This window comes from Chionomys nivalis, chromosome 9, assembly GCF_950005125.1.
Source record: "Chionomys nivalis chromosome 9, mChiNiv1.1, whole genome shotgun sequence".
Taxonomy (NCBI): Eukaryota; Metazoa; Chordata; class Mammalia; order Rodentia; family Cricetidae; genus Chionomys; species Chionomys nivalis.
Window position 1 is genome coordinate 28,254,425 of NC_080094.1, and position 23,324 is coordinate 28,277,748.

The following is a 23,324-nucleotide window of genomic DNA, read 5'->3' on the forward strand; positions in this document are numbered from 1 at the left end:
ACAATGGGCTTTTGGGTGTCTCTTGTCCTTCCTTCCTCTCCCCCAGGTCCCTCATTTTATGCCTTATTTTATGCACACAAACAATGCAGACTCCAGGAGGTGTACGAGAGGCTGGACTGCACCCTGTCACCTGCTCGCGGCACAGTCTCTGACTTTAAATATCGTCCAAAAGCAAGTTATTGCCCATGTAGAAGGGGTTGATGTTATCTCTGTAAGGCGGATATTCATTTTTTATTTGTGTAGCTGCAACAATTTTATACAGGATGTCTCATGTCTGTGTTCTAGACACTCTAGGCTCTGAGGCGTCTTTAGCTTCCCAGCTGAGTGTTTTTCTGCGCATGCTTCCACTTTGCCTGTTTGGTTCTCTGACATGGAAAACTCGAGATTATCATGAGGGAGCTATGGTGCGAATTCACGAATGGCTTCTGATTGCCAAGGTCATTTCTTCTGCTATGAAACGATCTTTGTCACTGGTCACTGTTGGTAATGGCAGGTTGTGTTTGTGACACTGATCTCTAGGGCCCTTTTCGTGGAAAGGTGTAGCTATCTGAATTTCACATGCTGGAATAGGAAATTTTTCCATGAGGCAAACACGAGAGAAAAAAACAGATAAGTAAGACATTCAGATAATTTTTGACATCCAGGTTGGACAGAGATTCTCGGTTTTGACCTGTGCTGTTACTGTGGGAAGGCAATGTGTGTGTGTGTGTGTGTGTGTGTTTGTGTGTGTGTTGGGGGTATGGCTGCATGCATATGTATATATTCACCCCTGTAGGCACTTGTACAGGTCAGAAGTCAACATCAGGATGTCTTCCTAAATTGCCTGTATTTTATTTACTCATTTTTATTAAGACAGGACCTGTCATTGAATCTGGATCTCCCTGACTTCGGGTAGATGACTCCCTCAGGATCTCCATTGCTCTCCGGGGCTGGGTTGCAGGTGAATACCACCATGTCAGATTTTGATGTCGGTTTGGGGGACTCTTAACTCAGTTCTTCACACTTGAGCAACAAAGCCCTTCACTGTGACCCCACAGGTGGGGTGTTCATCATGCAGCCCAGTGATCTGTGAGAATGGAGGTGAGATCAGACAGGTGTAGCTGAATGATGCTGGGAGTCCAGAGGAAAGAGCCTTAGTGCTGCAGGGCACTCGGAGATTTTTTTTTTCTTTAATCAGGAACTTGCTCTGTTTGGAAATTGTTCAGAAAGAGAATAGAAACTTCTAGACTCTCATAAAAAAGAGAGAGAAATGTGCAGTTTGTCCTGTAAGCAGCCAACAGAGCTAATATAGGATGGGACTATCACAGACACCTTGATCTCACACCAGCCTGATATTTGAGCTTACTCGACAATCTCACAGGCACCCTCCAAAGTTTGAAAATAAGAGCCAGAAGTGCTACCTTGATATGGTTGCATGAGGAGTAAAAAGATGAGCAAGCAGTTTCTGGCCCAGAATACATGCTTAATAGCTTACAAGAGCATGAGCCCTTGGGTTAATAGATGCTTACATGAATAAAGAAGAGGTAACACTGCAATGGGGAACACCATGGAGGCAAATTCAGGACAGTGGAAGAATGAACTTTAAGGATATATAGCCACTTTGCCTATCAGTCCTGGAGAAACCGAGGCTGTGAATTGGGGCCTTGGTTACAGTTTAAGGGGGGACCTGTTTGCAAGGCGAAAGTGACCCTATAGTAGCTGGGAAATCCAAGCTTTCAAGAGCTCTGGCTTACTTCCTACTTCTAAATCTCAGCAACGTGGAGGGGTCCAGAGACTTCTGTCACTGTTGTAATATCACAGGGAGGAGAGGAAATGCTCTCAGATGACTGAAGGAGGAACTACCTCCAGTCTAGATGGTTCTGGCCTCCTGTGTAGGTGACACTGGGAGCAATGCTGTGCTGTGGACAAGGCCAGGATCTCGGATGCTACTTCTGTTCTGGGGCTGACCAGTCGTGGATACTGCAACATCAGGAAAATGGGGTTTACAAAGAACACAAAACACAGCATGGTGATTAGGCTCTGAGAAGGTGGTACCCAGCAGCAGCTCCTGACCTTTGCCTGAAGTTCAGAGAATGACACAGGTCACACCAGATTTGATCTTTTTCTTTTCCAGAATGAATGCCTGGCTCAGCACTAACTTTTTGCTTCAAGTGGGTTCTTCCTCCTTTTTCTCTTGGTCAGCAGGTTCAGACATAAGCAAACAATTGATTTCCTCACTTATGAAAGACTAAATATTGTTTTAACATCATATTCTAACAGAATCAGACTCCTTTTCAGCCTGTTTTGAAAGTGTAATTGCAAAACAGAGAAGAGCCCATGGAATGTGTTCCCTCAAGTCATACCTACTTGAAAAGGGGTCGGGGACGGAGGGCTTCAGGGATCCAGGGGAAAGCCCCGGCATTCAAAGCTAGGCTTGTGATAGTTGTGTCCCTCAGAGACACAGGCGGAGGGTGTCTGTCTTTAAACCTCTGCCAGAAAGTCATCTGCTGTGAGAGGAAGTTACAGGGTGGTAGCAGAACCGTCTGCACCTCCTTCAGAGGCCTCATTGCACCAGGATGGCCTTAGCACCTGTCTCTCAGGCCTCAATTGAAAAACCACTTGACTGGGGAAACAGGGTGAGCTTGTTTGGGTTGAGAGAGAGAGAGAGAGAGAGAGAGAGAGAGAGAGAGAGAGAGAGAGAGAGAGAGAGAGGAAGTGAGCAACTTTGCAGCAGCAACCCTCATTCTTCTACCTCTGCTTGGGTTTAGTTTACCTTTAGAACCAAGTCTCACCTTCCATAGACCTAGGCACTATAAGTCTCATACCAGTAGCCCCTGGCTTTCCACTTTAAGACACTTGTTGATGTTATCAGAAGACATAGGAACCCACTGGGACATTCAGGTTCTTGTGGCTCCGAATGAGAAACTTGACTAGGACACACAGACAGTGGTAGAAGCAGAACAAGTTTATTAAGGAAGAAAGCACTTCCAGGGGAGGAAGTGGGCCAGGGCTGGGAGAAAGGTCAGTAGCTCAAGGGTACCCATGTCCTGTCTCACAGATTGGAAGGGACCTTATAGAAGCCACCCTCCTTTGTGTATTGCACAGGCTCTGTTTGTTACACCTCAGCTTTGGTGGGAAGAGGTCGCTAGTCTTCCCTTCAGCCCTCTAGCCTCTTTCACATGCGAATTTGACCCCAGTCTCTGTCCTTCTCTCCTGCTGCAAGTTGAAAATGCTGGTCCACAGGTATAAGCCGCAAACACAAACATCCCAGATTCTTTGCAGATGTTTAACTGCCATCTGGGTTTTCCCTCTCCTCCTAAAAGGTGGTTCTGCAGCAATCCAGCACTGGCAGCAAGAGAAACTGAAGCCTGGTCAGATGGGATAGAGCGAGACTGCCACAATACCTTCACTGTTCTTCCAGGAAGGGAGCATGGGTTCCTGGCCTGGAAGGAACCACATTCCTTCTCCAGTGTTCCAAAGGTTACAAGGTACATAGGGAATCCTCAGCTTTGCCCAGGAACGTGTGTATTCAACATCCCTGTTTCTGCAAAAGCTTTCTGAAATTCACAACACATCTTCCAGGTTTAGGACTAAAGGGCAGGCTGCAGCTGCCTGAGTCTCTGGGCTGAGTTCTCCTTGGTTATAGGAGGGGCCCAGAGCTGGCATAATGGGGGCAGCACCCAAGATTTAGGGAGAGCCTCATTGTAATTTTGCATGCTTCTTGACTTCCCTGTGGTCCACCTCGGTAGGCTACAGATCACAAAGACAGCAGTGAGGAAGGGATCTGTGTCTCTCTTGATTGCGGTGTCAACTTCGAAACTCTAACTGTGCATCAGCAGTCATAGAACAGCACACCTGGGAAGGGTGAATTTTCCCTTCGGCAAATGATGTTCTCATCAGAAGAGCAGAAGAGAAATCACTGCCTGCACAAAATGACTCAAGAAAGTCTAATTTGAATAATAACACACAGAGAAGCCTCCATACCACCCTAGTCCCTCCTCCTCACTGTCCCAGGAATACCTGCTACAAGAGCAGGGCCGACTCTATTGTTTAGCTCAGGGGAGCCAAATTCCTTCTTTGAATAGTTTGTGTGTGTGTGTGTGTGTGCATCTCTTTGTGTGTGTGTTGCTAGGAATGAAACCAGAGCCTCGCACATGCTAGGCAAACAGTCCATCATTAAGATGCATCTCTAGCCATGGCATGATTCTTATTTTAGCTTAGAATTCAATTATCCTTTAATTTATATTATTACTTGGTTAATGCTCGTCTTTGCCAATCATTTCCAAGTTCCACACCAGGCTGACTCACCATGTTGCCTGGAAGCTGCTTGCATCACCGAGAGACACCCTCAGCACACTGTCACTGAAGACATCTCCCTGCACATGGACCCACAGAGCCGAGTTTTGGGGTGTGGTGCTGACTAACCCAGCAGCGTTGTTTCAGCAAACACAGACTCAGAATTCTGATATCTGTGCTCACAGAACTTAAGCCTGTACTGTCATTCAGGATAAGAGTGTGCGAAATGGGGGTGAGTTTGCCACTTACAATCTACCAGGCAACTGTCACCAGGTCCCGATTTGCTGGGATTAATGTCTAGATTCTGCGGTAGCACAGACAAAACAGAAGAGCTTAGAATGCAAATCTTTCTTTTGTACATATATGAAGAGGGGGAAGCAGGCTGGAGAGCAGGAAGTCCTGCTCATGAGCTAGCTAAAGCTGATGCTTTCTTTCTGTTATCATTGGCGACTCTCCAGCTTGAAGGTATTGGCCCCTCAGTCACCATTAATCCCTGTTAAGAGCTTGCATTAAAAAAATGGAATTAGTCTTTTTCCAGGCAAACAAGCATGTCTTAGGGCCCATGTGGGTTTTTAGAAGGCTGAAAAAAGGAACTCCAGACCCACTCAAACTAGGCAAATTTTGTTACAGTAAAAATTTCCCACTAGGTGATCCTTGCAGTGATGTTCAAGCATATTTATCAGGTGTCCCCTCTGCCAGGCATCAGGGACAGAGAAAGAAACAATTTCATCTAACAACTTGCAAGAAGTTGCTGTGACTTATGATGCAAGACCCACAGACTGACTGACTTGTTCTGCATGCCCAAGGTGACTGCAGGAAGTAATGACCAGTTAGGAATGGTATGCGCATGTGTGTAAACATGTGTGTATCCATGCTAGTGGAACCAAAGGGGTTGGTGCACTAGTTAGAGATTTCCAATCCACAGTCGTGGCCTCGGGTATGGAGAAGAGGTCTGGCAATGCAGTTCTTCTACGGGTAAGTGAAGCTACCTGGTTAGCAGATCCTGTTGGCTTTCACATACTCCTACACAACCCTCTGATACACCTGCAATCAGCATTGTCATTCTTAGGCCATCTAGCTAACTGCATTTGGAGAAGAATCCTACAGTTACATATCCAAACACTTAACATAGGCTTCTATCATTTCTATTGTTAGTGAAGAAGTTGGAATTTCTAGCCAATAAAAAAGAAAAAAAAAGAAAAGGTTAAGGTTAGCCCTGTAAAGGTCACCATGTAGGGCTGAGATTGTAGCTCAGTGATGGAGTGTCTGCTTACACAGGGTGAGGCTCTGAGTTCTATCCCTAACACTGTATATAAAATGGACAGGGGGTTGCACACTGTACTCCCAACACCCAGGGTGTAGAAGTCAGAGGATCAGAAGTTCAAGGTCATCCTTAGCTACTATGTAGTGAATTCATGGCTAGCTGATGTCACCTTATGTGAGATCTTGTCTCAAACAACAGCAACAGAACAAACGACAACAATGACAAAATAACAGAAATACAGCATCAACAAAAGAGTCTTCACACTACAAGGACCTGTTGACATTTCCAGATAAGAGAATTCTGAAGACCTGGCCTGGGTGCGTCGCTTGGGTCATAAGACATTTGTGCCTGGAACCAGAATTCAGCTCTCTTGTCCATTTCCCACATACCAGGCACTGCTACTGTCACACAAGTCATGGCTCTGGGCAAGCAGCCCAGAAAAGGTCTCCTCCTGTTTCTCCCAGGCTCTCAGAGATGCACTTGTAACCCACATGGTGGCAAGGCATTTCCTTAGGCCTTACCCTGCCTCTTGGGCCAGCCTGGATTCCCATTAGCTTCCCAACAGAACTCACGCTGACTGCCCTAGAACACACAGAGATATCTTTTCCAGGATAGTAGGTGTTTTTCTTTTAAAGCCCACCCTTCTCTGCCAGGCAGCTGTAGAAACTGCCCAGTTGACTACCCTGGTCTTCCTCCTGCCCCTCTTGACTTATTATTCAAGTACCACCAGCATGGGGTCAGGGGAACTCAGCAAGATCTTCCGCTGTACAGATCTGGCCTGCAATCAACCAGTCCTCACTCAGACACAGCATCTGCCTGGCTTCTACCACTCCTGGAGCAGAAGTAAAGCTCTCATAGGCTGTGAATCCTCCTCAGGGGAAAGATCACTGGAGCTGTGGTTAACTTACCAGGCTCACGGGGAACGGCCTTTCCCTGTGGTCAGCATCTGGTGTCAAAACACAGTCTGTTTCCCCTCCACCCTAGTTCGCTGGTCTTTTCCTGACACCCCCCTCCCCCACAGCATAACTTGGGCTTTAATGAGGCTTCCTATTCCTGTAGCCAGGGAAGGAGGTGGGGAAAAAGTTGCAGCAGATGAGATTTTTATCCTTTCTGCCTTTTAATTCCTGACCAGAAGTTTTACGCGCTGCAACAACCCCCACATCGTATTTCTATAAACCCTTTGCACTCGCAGGAAGTCTGCTACTGGCCTCTTGACAACCGGGAGACACTTGGAGGGTGACAAAGCAAGTACACTCAGCTGTTGCATAGACCTCTCACTTAGCAACAAGAGTCTCAAACAGACACAGAGGGAAAGCTCTTGGAGGTGTCTTATCATCTCCTGCCTCGCCATGTGCACTCCCCTACTCCCATAAGGCAAAGCGCTTGCAGGGAGAAGGGGCCTTCCTACCTCACCCTCCCAGGGCTCTTCCAAGCAGTCACTGTCACAAGTCACGCAAGGGTAGACATTCCTTTCTGGCTACCTCTGTTTCTCACCCCTGAAAAAACTGCCAGAGGTTTAGGAATGGCTGGTACTCTAACCCGATTCCCATAGGAGTCCTACCCCCATGCAAGTGTCCTTAAAGCCAGTTTTTGGAGAGGGCCTAGCAGGAGTCCTGGGGCTCCTGGAGACAGCACAGACTGCTGCAAAGGGCTGGCTTAGTGAAAACAGGAGTTCTTAAAGTTGCTGGGCTGAGAGGGAGGCCAGGACCAGCTTGCAGGTGAGCTGAGGGAGGGTGCAAACGGTCTTCAGAAAGTAGTAGTCTTGGTGAAAGGGACTTGCTTGCAGCCAGGTTCTGTTTGCAAGGGCTCCTGCTGGCAGGGCAGTGGAGGGCATATGCATCCTGCACCCCCTCTGCTTTTGAGAGCAGTGGCATAATAGTCCAGGGGCTCTTCCTCGGCACCTCCAGTGGTTTCCAGGAGACAGCAGCGCAGGCACAGAACCCGCTGGAAAGAGCGCCGGAAGTTGTCAGAGAGGAAGCCATAGAGAATGGGGTTGGCACAGCTGTTGGCATAGCTGAGGATGAGGGACACATGGTTGACTGTGGCATCGAGGCTCGTGACAAACAGATTCAGAAGCTGCACAACATAAAAGGGCATCCAGCACAACACAAAGACAGTCACTACCATCAGCACAAGCCTCGTAATCTTCTTCTCTGAACGCCTCCGTTGCTGCCAGCCAGCCCGCAAGGCCACCGCACGCATCTTGCCCACAATAAGCAGATAGCATAGACCGATGGCCAGAACCGGGAGTAGGAAGCCCAACAAAAAAGTATAGATCACGAAGACTGCAGACCAGGCTGGGTGAGGCCAGTGCAGGTTGCAAGCCACGGCCTCGCCCCCGCGAGCAGGCCTGGTGTCAGCGAAGACTGCAATGGGCAGGGTGACCAACAAGGATGCTAGCCACACTCCCAGGTTGATTAGCTTGGCCACGCTGGGCCGCCGGTAGGTGGCGGCGCGCAAAGGGTGCACTACAGCCACATAGCGGTCCACGCTGAGCACGGTGAGGCAGAAGACACTGGTGAACATGTTTAGGCCGTCCACGCTAAGCACTGCGCGGCACAGCACCGCCCCGAAGGGCCAGTGGCGCAGGGCGGCCGCCGACGCCACGAATGGCACGCTCAGCATGAAGAGTTCGTCGGCGACCGCCAGGTTGAGCAGGTAGATGTTTGTGGCTGTCTTCATCTTGGCATAGCGTAGGATCACGAAGATGACCAGGGCGTTGCCCACCATACCCACCAGGCACACGAGCGCATATATGCACTGGATGGTAACCATGCCCGCTGTCCCTGTACCGTCGGACCGCACCGCATCTCCCTCGTCGTCCGGAGCGCTGCTGGCGTTGGTCCCAGGGGTCCAGGTGATGTCCTCGACCCCGGGGGGCAGTGTTGAGGGCACGTTCATGCTTTGGGGGTACTTACCCCAGGCGCCGGAACGCGGTGGAGCAGCTGAGCGGTGCGCCAAGGACCAAGCAGCGGGTTGGGGTCGCGCGCACAAGCTCTGCTCCACCGCTCCGCCTAAGTAGCGCGCAGGGCCCGCGAGCGCCCTCCAATCCCCGAGCTGCCGCGCGCCCCCCGGCCGCGGGAGCTCCGTTCGCCCTTCGCATGCCCCTCCCTCCACGAGCCGGGCTTCAGGTGCGGTCTGTTCTGCCAGCAGAGCTGTAGGCTCTATTCAACCTTCCCCTACCCGCAATCTCCTGCCACGCTGCCAGCTTTGCCCTCACGCCAAAACTCTGCTGTGTCCCTAGATCACATCCCTCCCCTCAGCCATTCAGATCCTCTCCCCTTGGGATCTTGGTTCTCCACGACCACGACCTGTTAGCTACCAGCAGTTCTTTGGATACCCAAGCATCCTGAGTCGTCCCAGATTGTCCAAGCGTGCAGAGGCATCATCCTAGCACCTGAGTTACCTCCCCTGGCCCTTCAATTTTCAAAGAAGTTCCGTATCCTCCTTAAACTCACTCTAGGGATGAAGGAAACTGAAGCTCCCTGGTGATTTCCAGGTCTGTCAGAGGCTCTCAGCTGTGTGTAAGGGCTATGTTTATCTTGGTTCTCTCTTTCTGTCTCTTTCTATCTCAGTCTCCGTTCTCTCTCTCTCTCTCTCTCTCTCTCTCTCTCTCTCTCTCTCTCTCTCCCTCTCCCTCTTCCCCTCCCTCCCTCCTCCTCCTCCTCTTCCTCCTCCTCCTCCTCCTCTCTCTCTCTCTCTCTCTCTCTCTCTCTCTCTCTCTCTCTCTCCTCTCTCCTTGGCAATTACGATACTGCCCCCCCCCCAACCTTTTAAGTTGAATCTGTGCAGAATTAGGTCCTCAGGAAATGGAGAGGTATTCGGAGAGCAAAAGATGACCCCCAAAGAAAACTAACTTTGGGCAGGTGAGATGACTCAGGGATAAAAGTGCTTGTGCCCAAGTCTGAAGACCCGAATCCCATCCCTGGGACCCATGAGTAGAGAAATTTCACTTTCACTTCCCATTGTGGCATGCATGAACCTGCCTCCCATAAATAAATAAATAAATAAATAAATAAATAAATAAATAAATATTTTTAGGAAAAGAAAGTAACTTCTGTCTCTCGGGTTCTTAGAGAGCAGGTAGAGTCCACTAGTAGAGAGGCCTGATGGCCACCTCTTTGCACTGATTTGTGGAGGTCTGCCATATCACCAGTCACAATGTCCATAGAGAGGAGGGTGGTCAGGAAAGATGGCTTCCCAGCCTGGGTTTCCCCTGCCTCCAAACTCTAGAGCAATCTCACCGCTAGCCTGTCAGCAGGTAGCCCTCCATTTCAGTCCTGGATAAACTGCTCATACAGAACCTCAGAGGAGGGCTGGTCCTAAAGAGCATGACTTCCTTTATCTCCTCTTCACAGATCAGGATGTAAAGTGACGCCCTAACTGCCTGGGAAGTGGGGAGCTCCCAGGTCCTCTGCTATGTGGCTGAGACAGTTGTTGAGGAGATGGAGCTATTTTAAATGCTTCAGGACCACTAGCCACTGGGGTCCTTAGTGGGAGGGTTGGAGACTGTCGCCGTGATCCATTTAGGTGTGGGCTAGGGGCACAGGTATGGTTAGTTCTGGGCAACAGAAGAGCTGGCCTCCAAATTTGTCTCTGGCTTTGCTCACCCGAATGGACTGATATGTGGCCACACAGTCCTTCACCCCTTTTGTGACCACTTGTTTAAGGCGTCTTTCTTTTCCTTTGGTCCCAATCCTACCATTGTCTCCGTGGGACAAAGAAGTGGGACCTGATCCCTCAGAAAGCGAAGCAGTGGAGCAAATGTAGGAGAAGGAGTTGCTGTGCTCTCTCTATAACTCTGGACTCCAGAGAGACTTTCAAAGACTTCTGCCGATCACTTCTGGTCCCCGGTCAAGGAGGTTGGATGACTGTCCCACCACCCTGGACTCCCCTCCTCTGCTGTCCTCTCACCATCGAACATTCAACACCCTCTTTTCCTGGAAACGTCTTTCCTGTTGTCTTCCAGTGAACTTTTGGAATCTTTTCAATTCTTCTCCAAAGGTTCTCTCCTGGCACTTCCTACCCCTTTGAATGTGGATCAAGAGTGAAGTTCAGTGACTACAGGGACCGTCTTGGCTTTTAAAAGTTACCCCCCTGAAATGAAGTTTACTTGATGTCAAGAGGCCCCGCCTATAGTACAGCACTGTAGCAATGGTCAAATATCCTGTGGATATGAAACAGGAAGTTGGGAAACATGACTCTTTTGTGGTTTGAGTGTGAAATATCCCTTGGTGGTGGCACTACTTTGTAGGCAGTAGAAACTTTGGGAGGCAGAACCTAGTTTAAGAAAATAGGTTCCTGTGAGCATACCTTTAATTTTTTAAAATTTTGTTGTTTCATGCTTATAAGTGTTTGGTTGCACATGTATGTGTTACATGCATGCCTGGTGCCTTTCAAAAGCCAGAAGAGAAGCCGGGTGGTGGTGGCGCACACCTTTAATCCCAGCACTTGGGAGGCAGAGGCAGGCGGATCTCTGGGAGTTCGAGGCCAGCCTGGTCTACAAGAGCTAGTTCCAGGACAGGCACCAAAAAAAAAAAAAAAGCTAGAAGAGAGTGTCAGATCCCTGGGAACTGGAGTTTCAAATGGTTGTGAGCTGCCATGTGGGTGCTAAGAATAAAGGTCCTCTGGAAAAGAAGCCAATGTTCTTTTTTTTTTTTTTTAAATTTTATTTATTTATTATTTATACAGTGTTCTGTCTGCATGCCAGAAGAGGGAACCAGATCAAATTACAGATGGTTGTGAGCCACCATATGGTTGCTGGGAATTGAACTCAGGACCTCTGGAAGAGCAGCCAGTGCTCTTAACCTCTGAGCCATCTCTCCAGCCCCAAGAAGCCAATGTTCTTAACCAGCGAGCCATCTCTCTAGCCCAGCTAGTGTTGGGTGTGTCTTTGACGGTCATAACTGGATTCCTGTCTTTTCCTGTCCCTTTGCTTTCTGTCTGTTATGGAGTGAGTAGCACTAACCAGCTGCCATGACATTCTGCCTCCACACAGAATCAATGGAACAAGAACTGTGGACTAAAATTCCTCAAATCAATTAAAAATAAATCTTTCGCAGTGTAACTTGTTATGGCAGTCATTTGGTCGCAAGAAATGAATATGAGGTCTGGTATGGTCTTTGTTCCTTAAGTCCAGAAACAAATCCCGAGATTGAAGTTCTGATTCCGCTGATAGTTCTGAGTGAGAAGTGAAGTCTGTTCAAATTCTGGGTGTTTCTAGAACATATATGTCATTATATTACTCCAAGTTCTGGCTTCACTGTGCACCAGTCAATCATCTTGGGCAGGTCATCGACTTGTCTGAGCATGTCACCATCCTACATAAATGGGAATCATCCTAGCCCTCTCTCCAAGTGCTGCTGCTTGGTCCAAGCAGGTTGACATGCTGGAACTGTTAGAAGTGTCTGACATTGTGGGCATGGTGACACATATCTGTAATTCCAGTGTTTGGAAGGTAGAGACAGGAGGATCAAGGGTTCAAGGCCAACCTGTACTGCATAGTGATTTCAAGACCAACTGAGTACATGAGGCCATATACTACAAGAGAAACAACATAAAAATATAACAATTACAACAAGAAAAGTGTCTGGCACTGAGAAACTATGAATTCGTGCCATTAGTATTTGGTATGTTCAGCACACTAGACACCATGTTACTAAGCTTTTTGTTAATTATGACAATTACTCCAGGTAAACAGTTTTTGAAGAAACATGGTTCATGTTAGAGCCTCCACCACATTGGTTGAGTACCTGGAAGGGGGATTGGCCTGTTACAGCAGGAGAGGAGGCCTAGAGGAATATTCATGATGAAGATCAGGAGGGGGTTGGGTTTCAGGAGGAGAAAAGGCTCCCTAAGGCACAGTGTTATTTTTTTTTGGCTGCTCCAAGTATCCAGGTGCCCAGGATTAGATGGGGAAAGAGGATAGCACTCCCTACGGAGTTCCTTGTTAGAGAGACTTCACCTTCCCTCCCCTTCATTTCAATGTGGCTCTGGAGTATGAAGAATTGAGGAGTGGAGAGTCCTCATTTCACAGCCCCTGGATGCTTAAGACTCCCTTTTCAGATAACAGTACCCAGGAAGGCTTCACAGGCTCTTGAGAGCTTCTTCTGTCACTCGCTGATGAGTAAAAACCTTTGGAAGTGCTCTCTTCTGCTCAGCTTTGCTGCCAGGGCTCAGATGCTGCTCAGGTCAAGAGCCTGGTCTACTCAGCTCCAAGTCCTGGGATCTTGAAGTGCTTCATAGTCACTTCCACCAGCAGATGGGGAGAACACCTTCTAATGTCATATGTCCTGGAGAGAAGAATAGCACAGTACCACCAAAGGCTCAGTGCTCACACCAAGGGCCTTTCTTAGCCCCCTATCACAGAATAAGTATCCCTAACCCCAAATGTGACATCTGAAATGCTCTAAAACCTGGAACTTTAAAGCACTGACATAATAGAAGTAGGAAATTCCACAGAATTGATACTGTTTCATGAGCAAAATTCATTTGAAAATTACATAATATTCCCTTCAAGCTGTATGTATGAGGTATATATGAAGCAAATGAGCTTTGCGTTTAGATTTGGTCCTATATCATTATGTACATTTAAATATTTCCAAATCTGAGAAAAAAAAATCCTTGAAAAGAGATAGCAGGCCTCAACTTACTGGCTTCCTTTTTGAAATTCTAGGCAATGAAAAGTCCGTGACATGAGGTTTGCTACAGGGTTCTGTAGACTCTGCCATCCCTCCCCGGGAGCCAGGCTGCAGCCCCTCCCGACATGTGAGCACCATGCCAGAGGCCTTGCTGATCACCTCTGCCGCAGCTTGTCCTCGGGACTTCTTGCAGAGAGTAGACTAATTGGCAGGCAGAAGCAGTGGTCTCGGTTCTGAGCACAGTTACCGGAAGTCTGGACTGAACTTGGAGATCTCTTTTGTTGTCCTTGCTGTTTTGAACAATCCCTTGCCGTGTAGTCTAGGCTAACCTCAAACTTGTAATACTGCTATCAGAGCCTCGCGAGTTCCAAGATTACACGCGTGGGCGACCACACCCCTGAGAGGAATGACTCTCGAAGAGTGGCCCTGGGCCAGTCCATTCATAGCCTATTCACCACCCTACCCGCAAATCTGAGAGTGTTAAAAAGGGTATAGCAGGACATGACTGAAATTCTCCCCCTTGGCAGGCTGAGGTAGGAGCATTGGCAAAATCTGGAGGCCAGACTTTGCCAGATTGTGAGATTTTTGACTGAAAAACAATAACAGACCAACAAATAAATAACACCCAAATGTCCCTTTTGAGCTTTGTTTTCCCTAGCTGGGTCACTTCCTGGACATGAGCAGTGGAAAGAACATCTCCATAGACTCATCTGAAACCTCTGGGTCAGCTTTGGTCACATAGGTTATAAGAACTCAAGTATGAATGTCAGGTGCCAAGGTTCTCTGCCAGATACACATAGGATTCAGGGCTTAGGACAGCAAACAAACAAACAGCAACAAAAACGATGAATGTGTCTTAGTCTTTAAAAAATATTGGTTACATTTGAAGTGATAATATTTTGGGTACAGAGGTAAATAAGTTACATTATATCATAAATTTTACCTGTTTCTCTTTAAAATTTTGGAGTTTTATTTTATTTTTAATTATGTGTCTGTGTCTGGCGGTGTGGAAGTGGATATGGGCACATTAGGTGCCTAAGAAAACCAGAAGAGGGTAGCAAGTTCCCTGGAATTGGAGTTCCAGTTGTGAGCTGCCCAGTGTGGGTGCTGGAAAATGAATTAGTGTCCTCTGCAAGAATGGTACTCATTCTTAACTATGGAACCGTCTCTCTGGCGTCTCTTTAAATTTTTATGATGTAGATAATAGAAATTGAAATTTTAATAGCATTGAACACTGTATTTCACATTATAGACCCATAGGCTATTTCTACTCCTACAGCGATGTTGATTAAATCAGTGATCCACGTCAACACGGCAGCTAAGAGTCCCAGGTAGCATTTTGAATTTAAGTGAAAGCTGGAAAACATTTTAGATTGAACCCTCAGCATTTTAGTTATGTCACTTGCTCAGTCAATCTTGTGGCTTGTGGCTAAAGTGCCAGGCTAGTTCACAATGCAACATGCCCCTCCTGAGGGCAGTGGGGACCTTGCAGTTATGGGTAGAGCTTTTACTGTTGAAATAGTTGAGTGGACAAAGAAAACAAGGTCCGTATGCTTTGAGGAGTCTTACCCAGCCATAAAGAAGGAAATTGTCAGCTGCAGGAAAACAAATGGAATCATGGTCATTGTGTTAAGTGAATTAAGTCAGGCTCAGAAAAACAAGCAGGATGTGTTTTCTGTTTGATGTGGAATCTGGATTTTAAAAGAAAGAGAAAGATCTGAAAGCAGCAGAGGGGCTGTTTGGGAAGATGGTGAGCAGTTTGCAGAGGGAGGGACAAGAGCAGGAAATGAAGGAGTGATATGATCAAAGTACATTACAGATGAATATGAAAATGCACGGAGAAGCCCACTCCTCTGTACAGTTATTACTCCCCAAACCTAAAAATACTAGACCGCCAAATTCCATGAGTTATACCTTTCGAAACCCACCGCCTCCTTTTCTTTGCCAGCTGACCTTTGACTTTTTTAACTTGTCAACTTACATGTGCATAGTCTTAAACTGGCTTCCTTCCTGGGACTCTGGATGGATGGCGGGGAAGGTGGAGGTTCAGCCCCGACCAAGGAGCCAAGAGGGGCAGTTATCCATAGGGGCAACTTCCAGGAAAGGTTTGGCCTTTGTCTCATAGAGCTATGATGCTTGGAGTTGCTGTAGCTGTCTGTGACTGTGACCTCTGAGACAGCCAGTGTCCTGAGGATGGAGGGCTGGAGAAGAACAAGCGTGCTTGATAACGGTGAGACCTCATAGCTAACTTAGCTGTGGCCATTGACTTCTTTTTTGGTAATTGGTGATCATTCTTATTTCACTGTGTTTAGTTGTGGTTTTGGTTGCATGACATCTAAAGCGTTCTGGCCTATCACTGACCTCTTAAAGTTCAATTTCATCCTAAGAGCACCAGAGAGCTTATCTTGTCAAATTAGACAATATGATAATAATAACGGAAACACTTGTGTCATATTTGTGTGGTCCACCCCGTTTAGAAGAGTCAAGTCACGTAGCACACACAAAATGTGTCACACAAAATTCAGAACCTGTGTCGTCTCAAACTCACATTTGCCAGTCTAGGCTGTGGATTCAGAGGGAAACCATGCTTTGAGATCGTCACAGCAAAGAGTGTGTGTGTGTGTGTGTGTCTATGTGTCTCTGTGTATGTGTGTGTATCTCTGTGTGTCTATGCTTGTGTGACTCTGTGTATGTGTGTGTGTCTGTGTGTGTGCGTGCATGTATGTGTGTCTGTGCATGTGTGTCTCTGTGTGTCTGTGTATGTGTCTCTGTGTATGTGTGTGTGGGGGCACGTACATGTGTGTGTTGGGAGGTATGCTTTCCCATCATCCTCCCACAATCCCAGGAAGAAAATTATAGGGATGTGTGAAGAATGATTTCAGCCCTACGTGAGTTTTGAAATTCAGATTCTCCCACAGTCGGATGATGTCGGAGGCAGTACATGGAACACTATGCCTTCTCAGTGTTCAGGATGCAATGATCATATTTAAAAATAGATTCAGTAAAGTTCCTGCAGCTCTGCCTGGGAGCTGGAGGAGATCAGAAATGGAAGTTTTGCTTTGGAGTGCCCAACCCTACCATCCTCTCTCCCCTGTTTAACAGTTCAATCAGTAGTCTTACTTCTTGCAGCATCTGTGAAAGGCTGACTGCTTACCCTCCAGGGAAGCTAACTGCTTAGGTCACCCCAGTTTCCCAGGAGCTGGGAGAAGCCGGGTCAGAACAGGGTCTACATTACTCAGGGAAGAACTGACCTCCTGGGCATCTCCATGTTTCCTTCTCCCCAACCCCTATAGCTCACAAAGGCTCTGGAGGATTGCTGGGCATTAACGTTGAGTAATCTCTGAGTTTGAGAAATCTTTAACTTCTAAGTGGAAAATAGCAAGCCTGATCAACCTTTGCCCTAGATAATAGACGTTATCTTCATTATCCTTCTCTAAAAGCAAATTATCCTTTTGACCCCCAGAGATCTTTTATCTCTGTTTCTTAGAGTCCTTGCTATGCAGCTGTCTCTCAAAAGATAGTTCAGTGCAAAGGTTGTGGGTAGCTCAGCTCCCAGAGGTGCATTGGCTTCAGATCATTGCCCCACAGGGTATCCTAGGGTGGAGTTTCCACTGTAAAATAGGAGAAAATTTTGTACATCATGTCCTAGCTCCCTGGGGTGGAAGGAGCCCCATATCTCCTGTCAAATGGTAGACACTTCTGAGCATCTTATCCCAGCCCCTTGGAGTGGAGGGAAGCTCCATCCCCACTGTCAAATGGTAGAAGCCTCTGCGGTTCTTGTTTCAGTCTCTTGAAGTAGGGAGGCCTCTCATTCAGACTGTCCTGCTCACCTCCACTGTGCTGTCTTATGTATTATTAACGTGGGAAGAGAGAACTGTGATTGAGAAAATGCTCCCACCAAATTGGTCTGTAGGCAAGTCTGTAGGGCACTTTCTTGACTGATAATTGATGCATACTCTGAGTATTGTAAAGGGGTTGGACCTCGATGCTGGGCGCTCTGAGAGCAGGGCTAGACAGCTCCTTTCCTTGCTGATGACTTGCTGGCTCTGTGTTCTTTGCAAGACGCCAGCGGTGGTTACCTTGTCAGCGAAATGTGTGCTGTTTGTGTAAATGCAACTCAGAAAAACAGAAAAGAAATTGTTCAACTAATCCAGCATCTAAGAAAGAAAGAAATAAGGAAGAAAGACAGGGATGAAGGAAAGAAAGAAGGAAGGAAGGAAGAAAGGTAGGCAGACAAGCAAGCAACGTAAAAGAGCATTTTTGGTAGATCTTTCTATTGTGACATTCTGTCAGAATAATTTTTTTTTTCTCAACAGGGCCGTGTGATGCCTGACCGGGGTGAGGGTGAGGCTCTGGGAGAGGCCTGGCTCTGTCACATGTGAGTGGAGGGGTTGGAAGTGGCAAGCTGGTCCTCCCTCCTCATGGCCTCCTTTGCATCTTGTTTCCTGGGAGACTTGTTTTTTCATGGTTACCTGTAAAAGAAGCTTATGCTTGGGGACTGACTGGTCTCACCCTCTCTGAGGCCTCACAGATTTCCTGAAGTATAATTACTCTTTTGTAATGGGATGGAAGAGTCATGAGGCAGAGTTCTTTGGTAAAGACAAAACAGAAGGTACACGGATGTGGTGGCATGTACCAGCAATCCCAGCATTGGGAGTAGAGGCAGCAGGATCAGAAGCTCAAAGTCATTCTCAGCTACATGGAGAACTCAAGCCAAGCCTGGGTCACATGAGACCCTGTCTCAAAACAAAACAAAAACAAAACAAAACAAACCCCCAGAAAAACATAACCTAGCAACACAGAGAGCACACAGATGGACACCTGCAAACCCGTGGTCAGAAACCAGCATTTGATGGGGACGTTTGAGGTTATGGAGTCATGCCTACACTTTTTCTCCCTTGTAATTGTCCTGTTTTGCTTGCTATAGCAGTTATGCATCACAAACCCCTTTCCTTGGCTCCAGGGCTAGTTATCTTCAAGTTTTTTCAAGTGCTAGTCTGAGTCCCAGTCTTCTTTCTTTAAACATGCAGAGAACTGGCTTCTGGCTTTGTCTTCTGCTCGAGCCCTGAAAAGAACCTTTTTATCCCCTCTTCCATGTTGTTTCTGCTTACATCACCTTGATCTTCAGTCAGCAACCTTCTGCCTGTACCACCTATGCAGGATGGAGTTCTTGGCTCTTGGTTTATCTATTCATTCGTACATTAATTTATTTGTTAGCATTTTATAACTTAGTCTATAAATAGACTAAGCATTTATGAGAGATAAAGAATGAATCAAAATTCGGATGCTATGATTTAAATAAGAGGAGTGTCCTCAGTGGTCTCTGTGTCTTGGTCCCCAGGGAGATGATCTTGTAAAGTGCGGTGGACCTGCATGAGGGACCTGATGGGATGTTCGTTGGTGTTCGGGGTTGTGCCCTTGGAAAGGGTTGAGATATGCATTTCTCTTCTCTCCCTCTTCTGTGCTTCTCAGCCTAAAGTGGAACTGGTTCCTCAGACATGAGCTTTCCAACATGGCCATTAGCCACTTTTACCAGAGGCCAAATACATGGGACTTCCAGACCTTCCAAAAACGGTGGCTTTAATAAAATTTTTTCCTTCATAAAGTTGGCCAATTCAGGTATTTCATTATGGTAATAGGAAGTTGACTAGTACCTGGTTCCTTGTCTTAAGAGCTCACAACACACTGTGGAGACAGCCAGCCAAAGAATGAGCTCTCCCCTCACAGTAACAGTGAGAGAAAAGCTTGGGCCAGAGATGTGAGGAGCAGGGAAGAGGGATCACCTTCAACATGGAGCCCAAGAAGACTGCAAATCTCAGACTTCTCTCTGAGAATCTAAATGGAGTACTAATGACATTATGTGGGTAAATTACCATCCAAACACTTAAGTTCTGTGCTGGTTTGAACGAGAATCTTCTTCATAGGCTCATATATTTGAATGTTTGATTCCCAGTTGGTAAGCTGTTTCGAAAAGATTAGGAGGTATGGCCTTGTCAAAGGAGGTGTGTCACTGGGGTGGGATTTGCAATTTCAAAGGCTCATGCTAGGTCCAAACTCACACGCTTTCTGCCTGTGGGCCAGAATGTAAACTCTCAACTCCAGCTCCATACCTGCCCACCTGCTATTCCTTGCTCCCCACCGTGATGATCATGGACTTGCCCTCGGAAATTGTAAGCAAGCCTTTAGTTAAATGCTTTTGTTTTTAAGTTGTCTGGGTTATGATGTCTCTTCACAGCAAAAGAACAATAACTAGTTTACACTGACCCTTAGTTTCCTCCCCCGTGTCTTCCTGTCCCTGGAAGATCCTTACAAGAGATCGAGTTCTCTTCACTCTGGTGATAAACTAGGTTCTGGGTAGGAGCCCAGGCTGGAGAAGCGTGCGTGGCCTGTTAACATTGTACAGATAGTTCTGTATGCCTAAGAAATTGTTCACAGAAGCCAGGCATGGTTGTGCACAACTGTGAACCTAGTGCTTTGGTGGCTGAGGCTGGAGTTATGCGAGTTTGAGGCTCAGTCTTGGGTTACATAGCATGATGATCTCAAAAACAGAAGCTACAGCCTGCTTACAACACTGTTTGGAGCAGAGGACAGGGTGCTCAAAGCTTGTATCCACTCTGTCTTCTCTGTGGGCCTTCTAGAAGGGAGGTTGAGGCTAAGGGGTGAGCACCTTCAAAGGCAGCCTGCGGCGCAGCCCTGGGAGATGTTTTCAGAGCACTCAAAGCCATTGTACCCACAGGTTTGAACCCTTGTTTTAATAACAAAATGCATGGTTAGAAACAAATATTTTCTGAGTGGTTGACTTGACACTTTTCTTTTAGAGGCTCTAGAATGGAGCAATCAATTTTCCTGTACAGCAACATTTCTCAGAAACATCAAGGGGACTTGGTGAAATACGGAGCCTGCTGCTGATCTCTGGGTTTAAATGTGTGGCTCTACGGCCCTGAGATCTAGACTTTCAACAAATTTCCTAGCTGGTTCCAGGACAAACGAGACTTGAGGAACTTGTCTGGAAAATGAGAAACAGGATCTTATTTTAAAAGCGATTATGGAAGGGGGAGGGTGGCCGGTGATGGCGGAAATATACTCACAGTACATTATCTACTTGCATCGTCATCCTGGCTTCCAGAAGGCCCAGAAGACGGAGCTCCGGAGTTTTCATATCTTCTAAAAATTACAGTGTTTATTAGGTGGAAGGGATGTGCTAACCCAAAGGGTTGTTGATGTTGTTAAAGTCTTCCTTTCCTGTGTTTCCAGGAAAGTGTAGGCGCACCAAAATCCTGCCTAGCCATTGGCCAATCATCTCTTTATTGACTAATGAGAGCAGCACATCTTCACAGTGTACAAATGGATTATTCCACAGCAGCAGAGCATTTGAAAACGGGGCTTGTAGGAGGTCTCTAGATTATTAAAACATCCTCTGTGGGGACTGTGGGCCTGGTCCCTACTCCTTTTCAAATCCTTGGCTGTAAAGGAAGCCATTTTGTTCTGCCATTGTGATGCACTGTCTTACTGTGCACCCAAAGCACAGAGAACAATTCTTTAGGATCTGGAACGTCACAAACTATGAAATCTTTCTCCTCACTAGTTGGTTGTCTCATGTATTTTGTTACGGTGATGGGAAAACTGACAAACACAGAGTGGATTTTGAGGTGTGTGGCTAATGAATTGTAGTGTCTTAATATCACAACCAAAAAAAAAAAAAAACAAGCAAACACATCAAGAAAACCTTCTGTGCTCTGTAGCCATAGATGATGGGGCTCACCTGTAACCTCGGCACAGGGAAGGTGAAGCAGAAGGATTGCAAGTCCAAGGTGAGCCTGAGTTACATAGTGAATTTGAAGCCTACTTGAGCTATAGATCAAGACCCTGTCTCAAAAATTAAAAGAAATGCAAACTTGAGCTCTGTGATTTGAATGGGGTCATTTTTAATAGACCTCTCCTTACTTCATATCCACAGTGGTCGCTGTATTCACAGAAATCAGGGGTTCACCTGGAGTTTTGTCATTCTCCCTTTCTGCTGGAGGAAAGAGGTCACATTTTTTGTTGTTGTTAGATTTGGAATTGCTTAGAGACAGAAACACACAAGAACCATCTAAACTGCCTCAGAGCAATATACAGCTGTTCCCTAGAATCCATGGGTGACTGATTTTGAGATCTGATCTGTATTTGACACCCACAGACGCTCAAGCCCCTCCCACAAAAGAATAAGTGGTGTTTTCATATGACATCCTCCCAATTTCCTCCTGCACACACTAAGGAACCAGGTGTTATGCACTCCTGCAATCCCAGCACTTGGGGAATTGCACGTTTGAGAAACAGCCTGGATTAGGTAGTGAAATGAGAGTATCTTAAAGCAAAAACAAAAACAAAACTCCAGATTGCTTACAACGTTATAGATAGTTGTCATATTATATTATTTAGGGAAATTGATAAGGAAAAGGTCAAAGTCTCTGTATGTTCCCTACTTCCTAGATATTTTCCATCTGGAGATTAAGATGGAAACCTGAGGATTCTAAACCCATGACTACAAAGGGCCAACTGTTCTCAGATGGTGGAAGAAGGGGGATTTAATGTGTTGTACTCAACCTTCCAGGAGCCTGCTGGCTGCTAGTGCCCCTTTGCATACCATCTTGGGTGTTCTGTTTCTCGGGGACTCCAGTTTGTTCATAGTGTCTATGTCACAACTAGAACTAGCCTGCCTCTTACAGAGCAACACCATTCAAAGCACCTGCATTGTCCTTTCGTGCCATGGGTGAAGCAGTGGGGATGCTGGGGAGGCACCACATTCCCTTCCTTTCTGCTTCCTGTCTTGCTAAGGGTGTCCACCGCATCATGGAGATAGCTATGTTTTCCCAGCATTTTAGTATTGTTACTGTGTGTAGACCTGGACAATACGTTGCAGATGCCAAATGCTTAAGATAACGGCTGTTATTCTAAGGATCTTCCTCTGCTATGGAGGTGGCTGCTAACATGACACGTACAGATTGTGCAGAGCCAAATACAATGAAACAAGACTGAATATACAAACTCTGCAGTGTCCTGAAGTCTCTGGATACACCCAGAGGGCTGCTGAGGACATCAGATGGGCAGATCTCTGCCAGGGTCTCTCTTCCAAACAATAGGTAGTGAACAAGAGGAAGTGTCTCCAAAAAAGCCTGCTGTTCAGGGACAATGCCCTCTTCTGTTTTAAAGGGCAGTGTGGTGGGGGGAGGGCTCTCCACTGTCACACTTTGGTTTTGCTTTGTTTTGTTTTTCAAGACAGGGTTTCTTTGTATACCTTTGGAGCCTGTCCCAGACTTGCTCTTGTAGACCAGGCTGGTCTCGAACTCCCAGAGATCCACCTGCCTCTCCCTCCCAAGTGCTGGGACTACAGGCGTGCACCACCACCTCCTGGCCACTGTCACACTTTGAAACCAAGGGGAACCCTGGGAAGACCCCTATGTTCACTCGTTTCTAGGATTTTTGTTTTTGTCTTGTTTTGCCCTTTTCATCAGTGTTGGAAGTCTGCTAGTCAACAGACTCTCAACATGTGCGTAACACCTGCCGGGTCAGTTTCCCAGGGTGTTTCCTAGGAACTTCATGCCATTCATGTGGGACTTACAGACATGGATGAATGATCTCTGATGTCAGAGGACTCCAACTTCTCCTTCCAAGCAGAACACCCTCTATCTTTTCAACACGTCCCGTTAGGAGACATGAAGCTTGACCACGCGTTCCAAGTCCACTGATGACCATCACTTCCTTGTATTCTTCGGTCTTATTCTGCTCTGTTTGATTCTTTCATAAGTCACTCCAAACCCTGTCCTTAAGAGGATGAGCCAAGATTTAGGGTTTCTGTCTTATCATGCTTATCTGCCTTATTGGGAAATAAATAAACTCTTATTGGGAAAATTTGACAGCTGGCAAAACAGGCTTCCTTTGGTAGCAAGTAGACATCTGCGATGCATATTCCTTTAAGTGTTTTTTCTTTTGGAGATGTGTTTATCACTCGCTTGAAATATGTGGCACACACACACAGCAGGATGTTAGTCAGCTGTGAAATAGTGAAATTTGTAGGAACATGGGCAGATCTGGAAAGTATTACACTAAGCTAGGTAACTCAGACACTGAAGGACTCTTACATTTGGGTCCTAGCTTACAGTGCA

General features: G+C 46.7%; 1 protein-coding gene across 1 annotated transcript; it reads right to left on the bottom strand.

Annotated features, from left to right (window-relative positions):
• Positions 1 to 2,929: 2,929 nt before the first annotated feature.
• Positions 2,930 to 9,152, bottom strand: Sstr4 (somatostatin receptor 4). The gene has a single exon (XM_057781562.1). It carries the CDS (start codon positions 8,438 to 8,440, stop codon positions 7,286 to 7,288), a length of 1,155 nt encoding a protein of 384 aa, XP_057637545.1. The 5' UTR covers positions 8,441 to 9,152; the 3' UTR covers positions 2,930 to 7,285.
• Between the last annotated feature and the right edge of the window lie 14,172 nt (positions 9,153 to 23,324).

What these genes read in the sequence shown, in the direction of transcription:
- Sstr4 (XM_057781562.1), bottom strand. Translation starts at nt 8,440, where the DNA reads ATGAACGTGCCCTCAACACTGCCCCCCGGGGTCGAGGACATCACCTGG.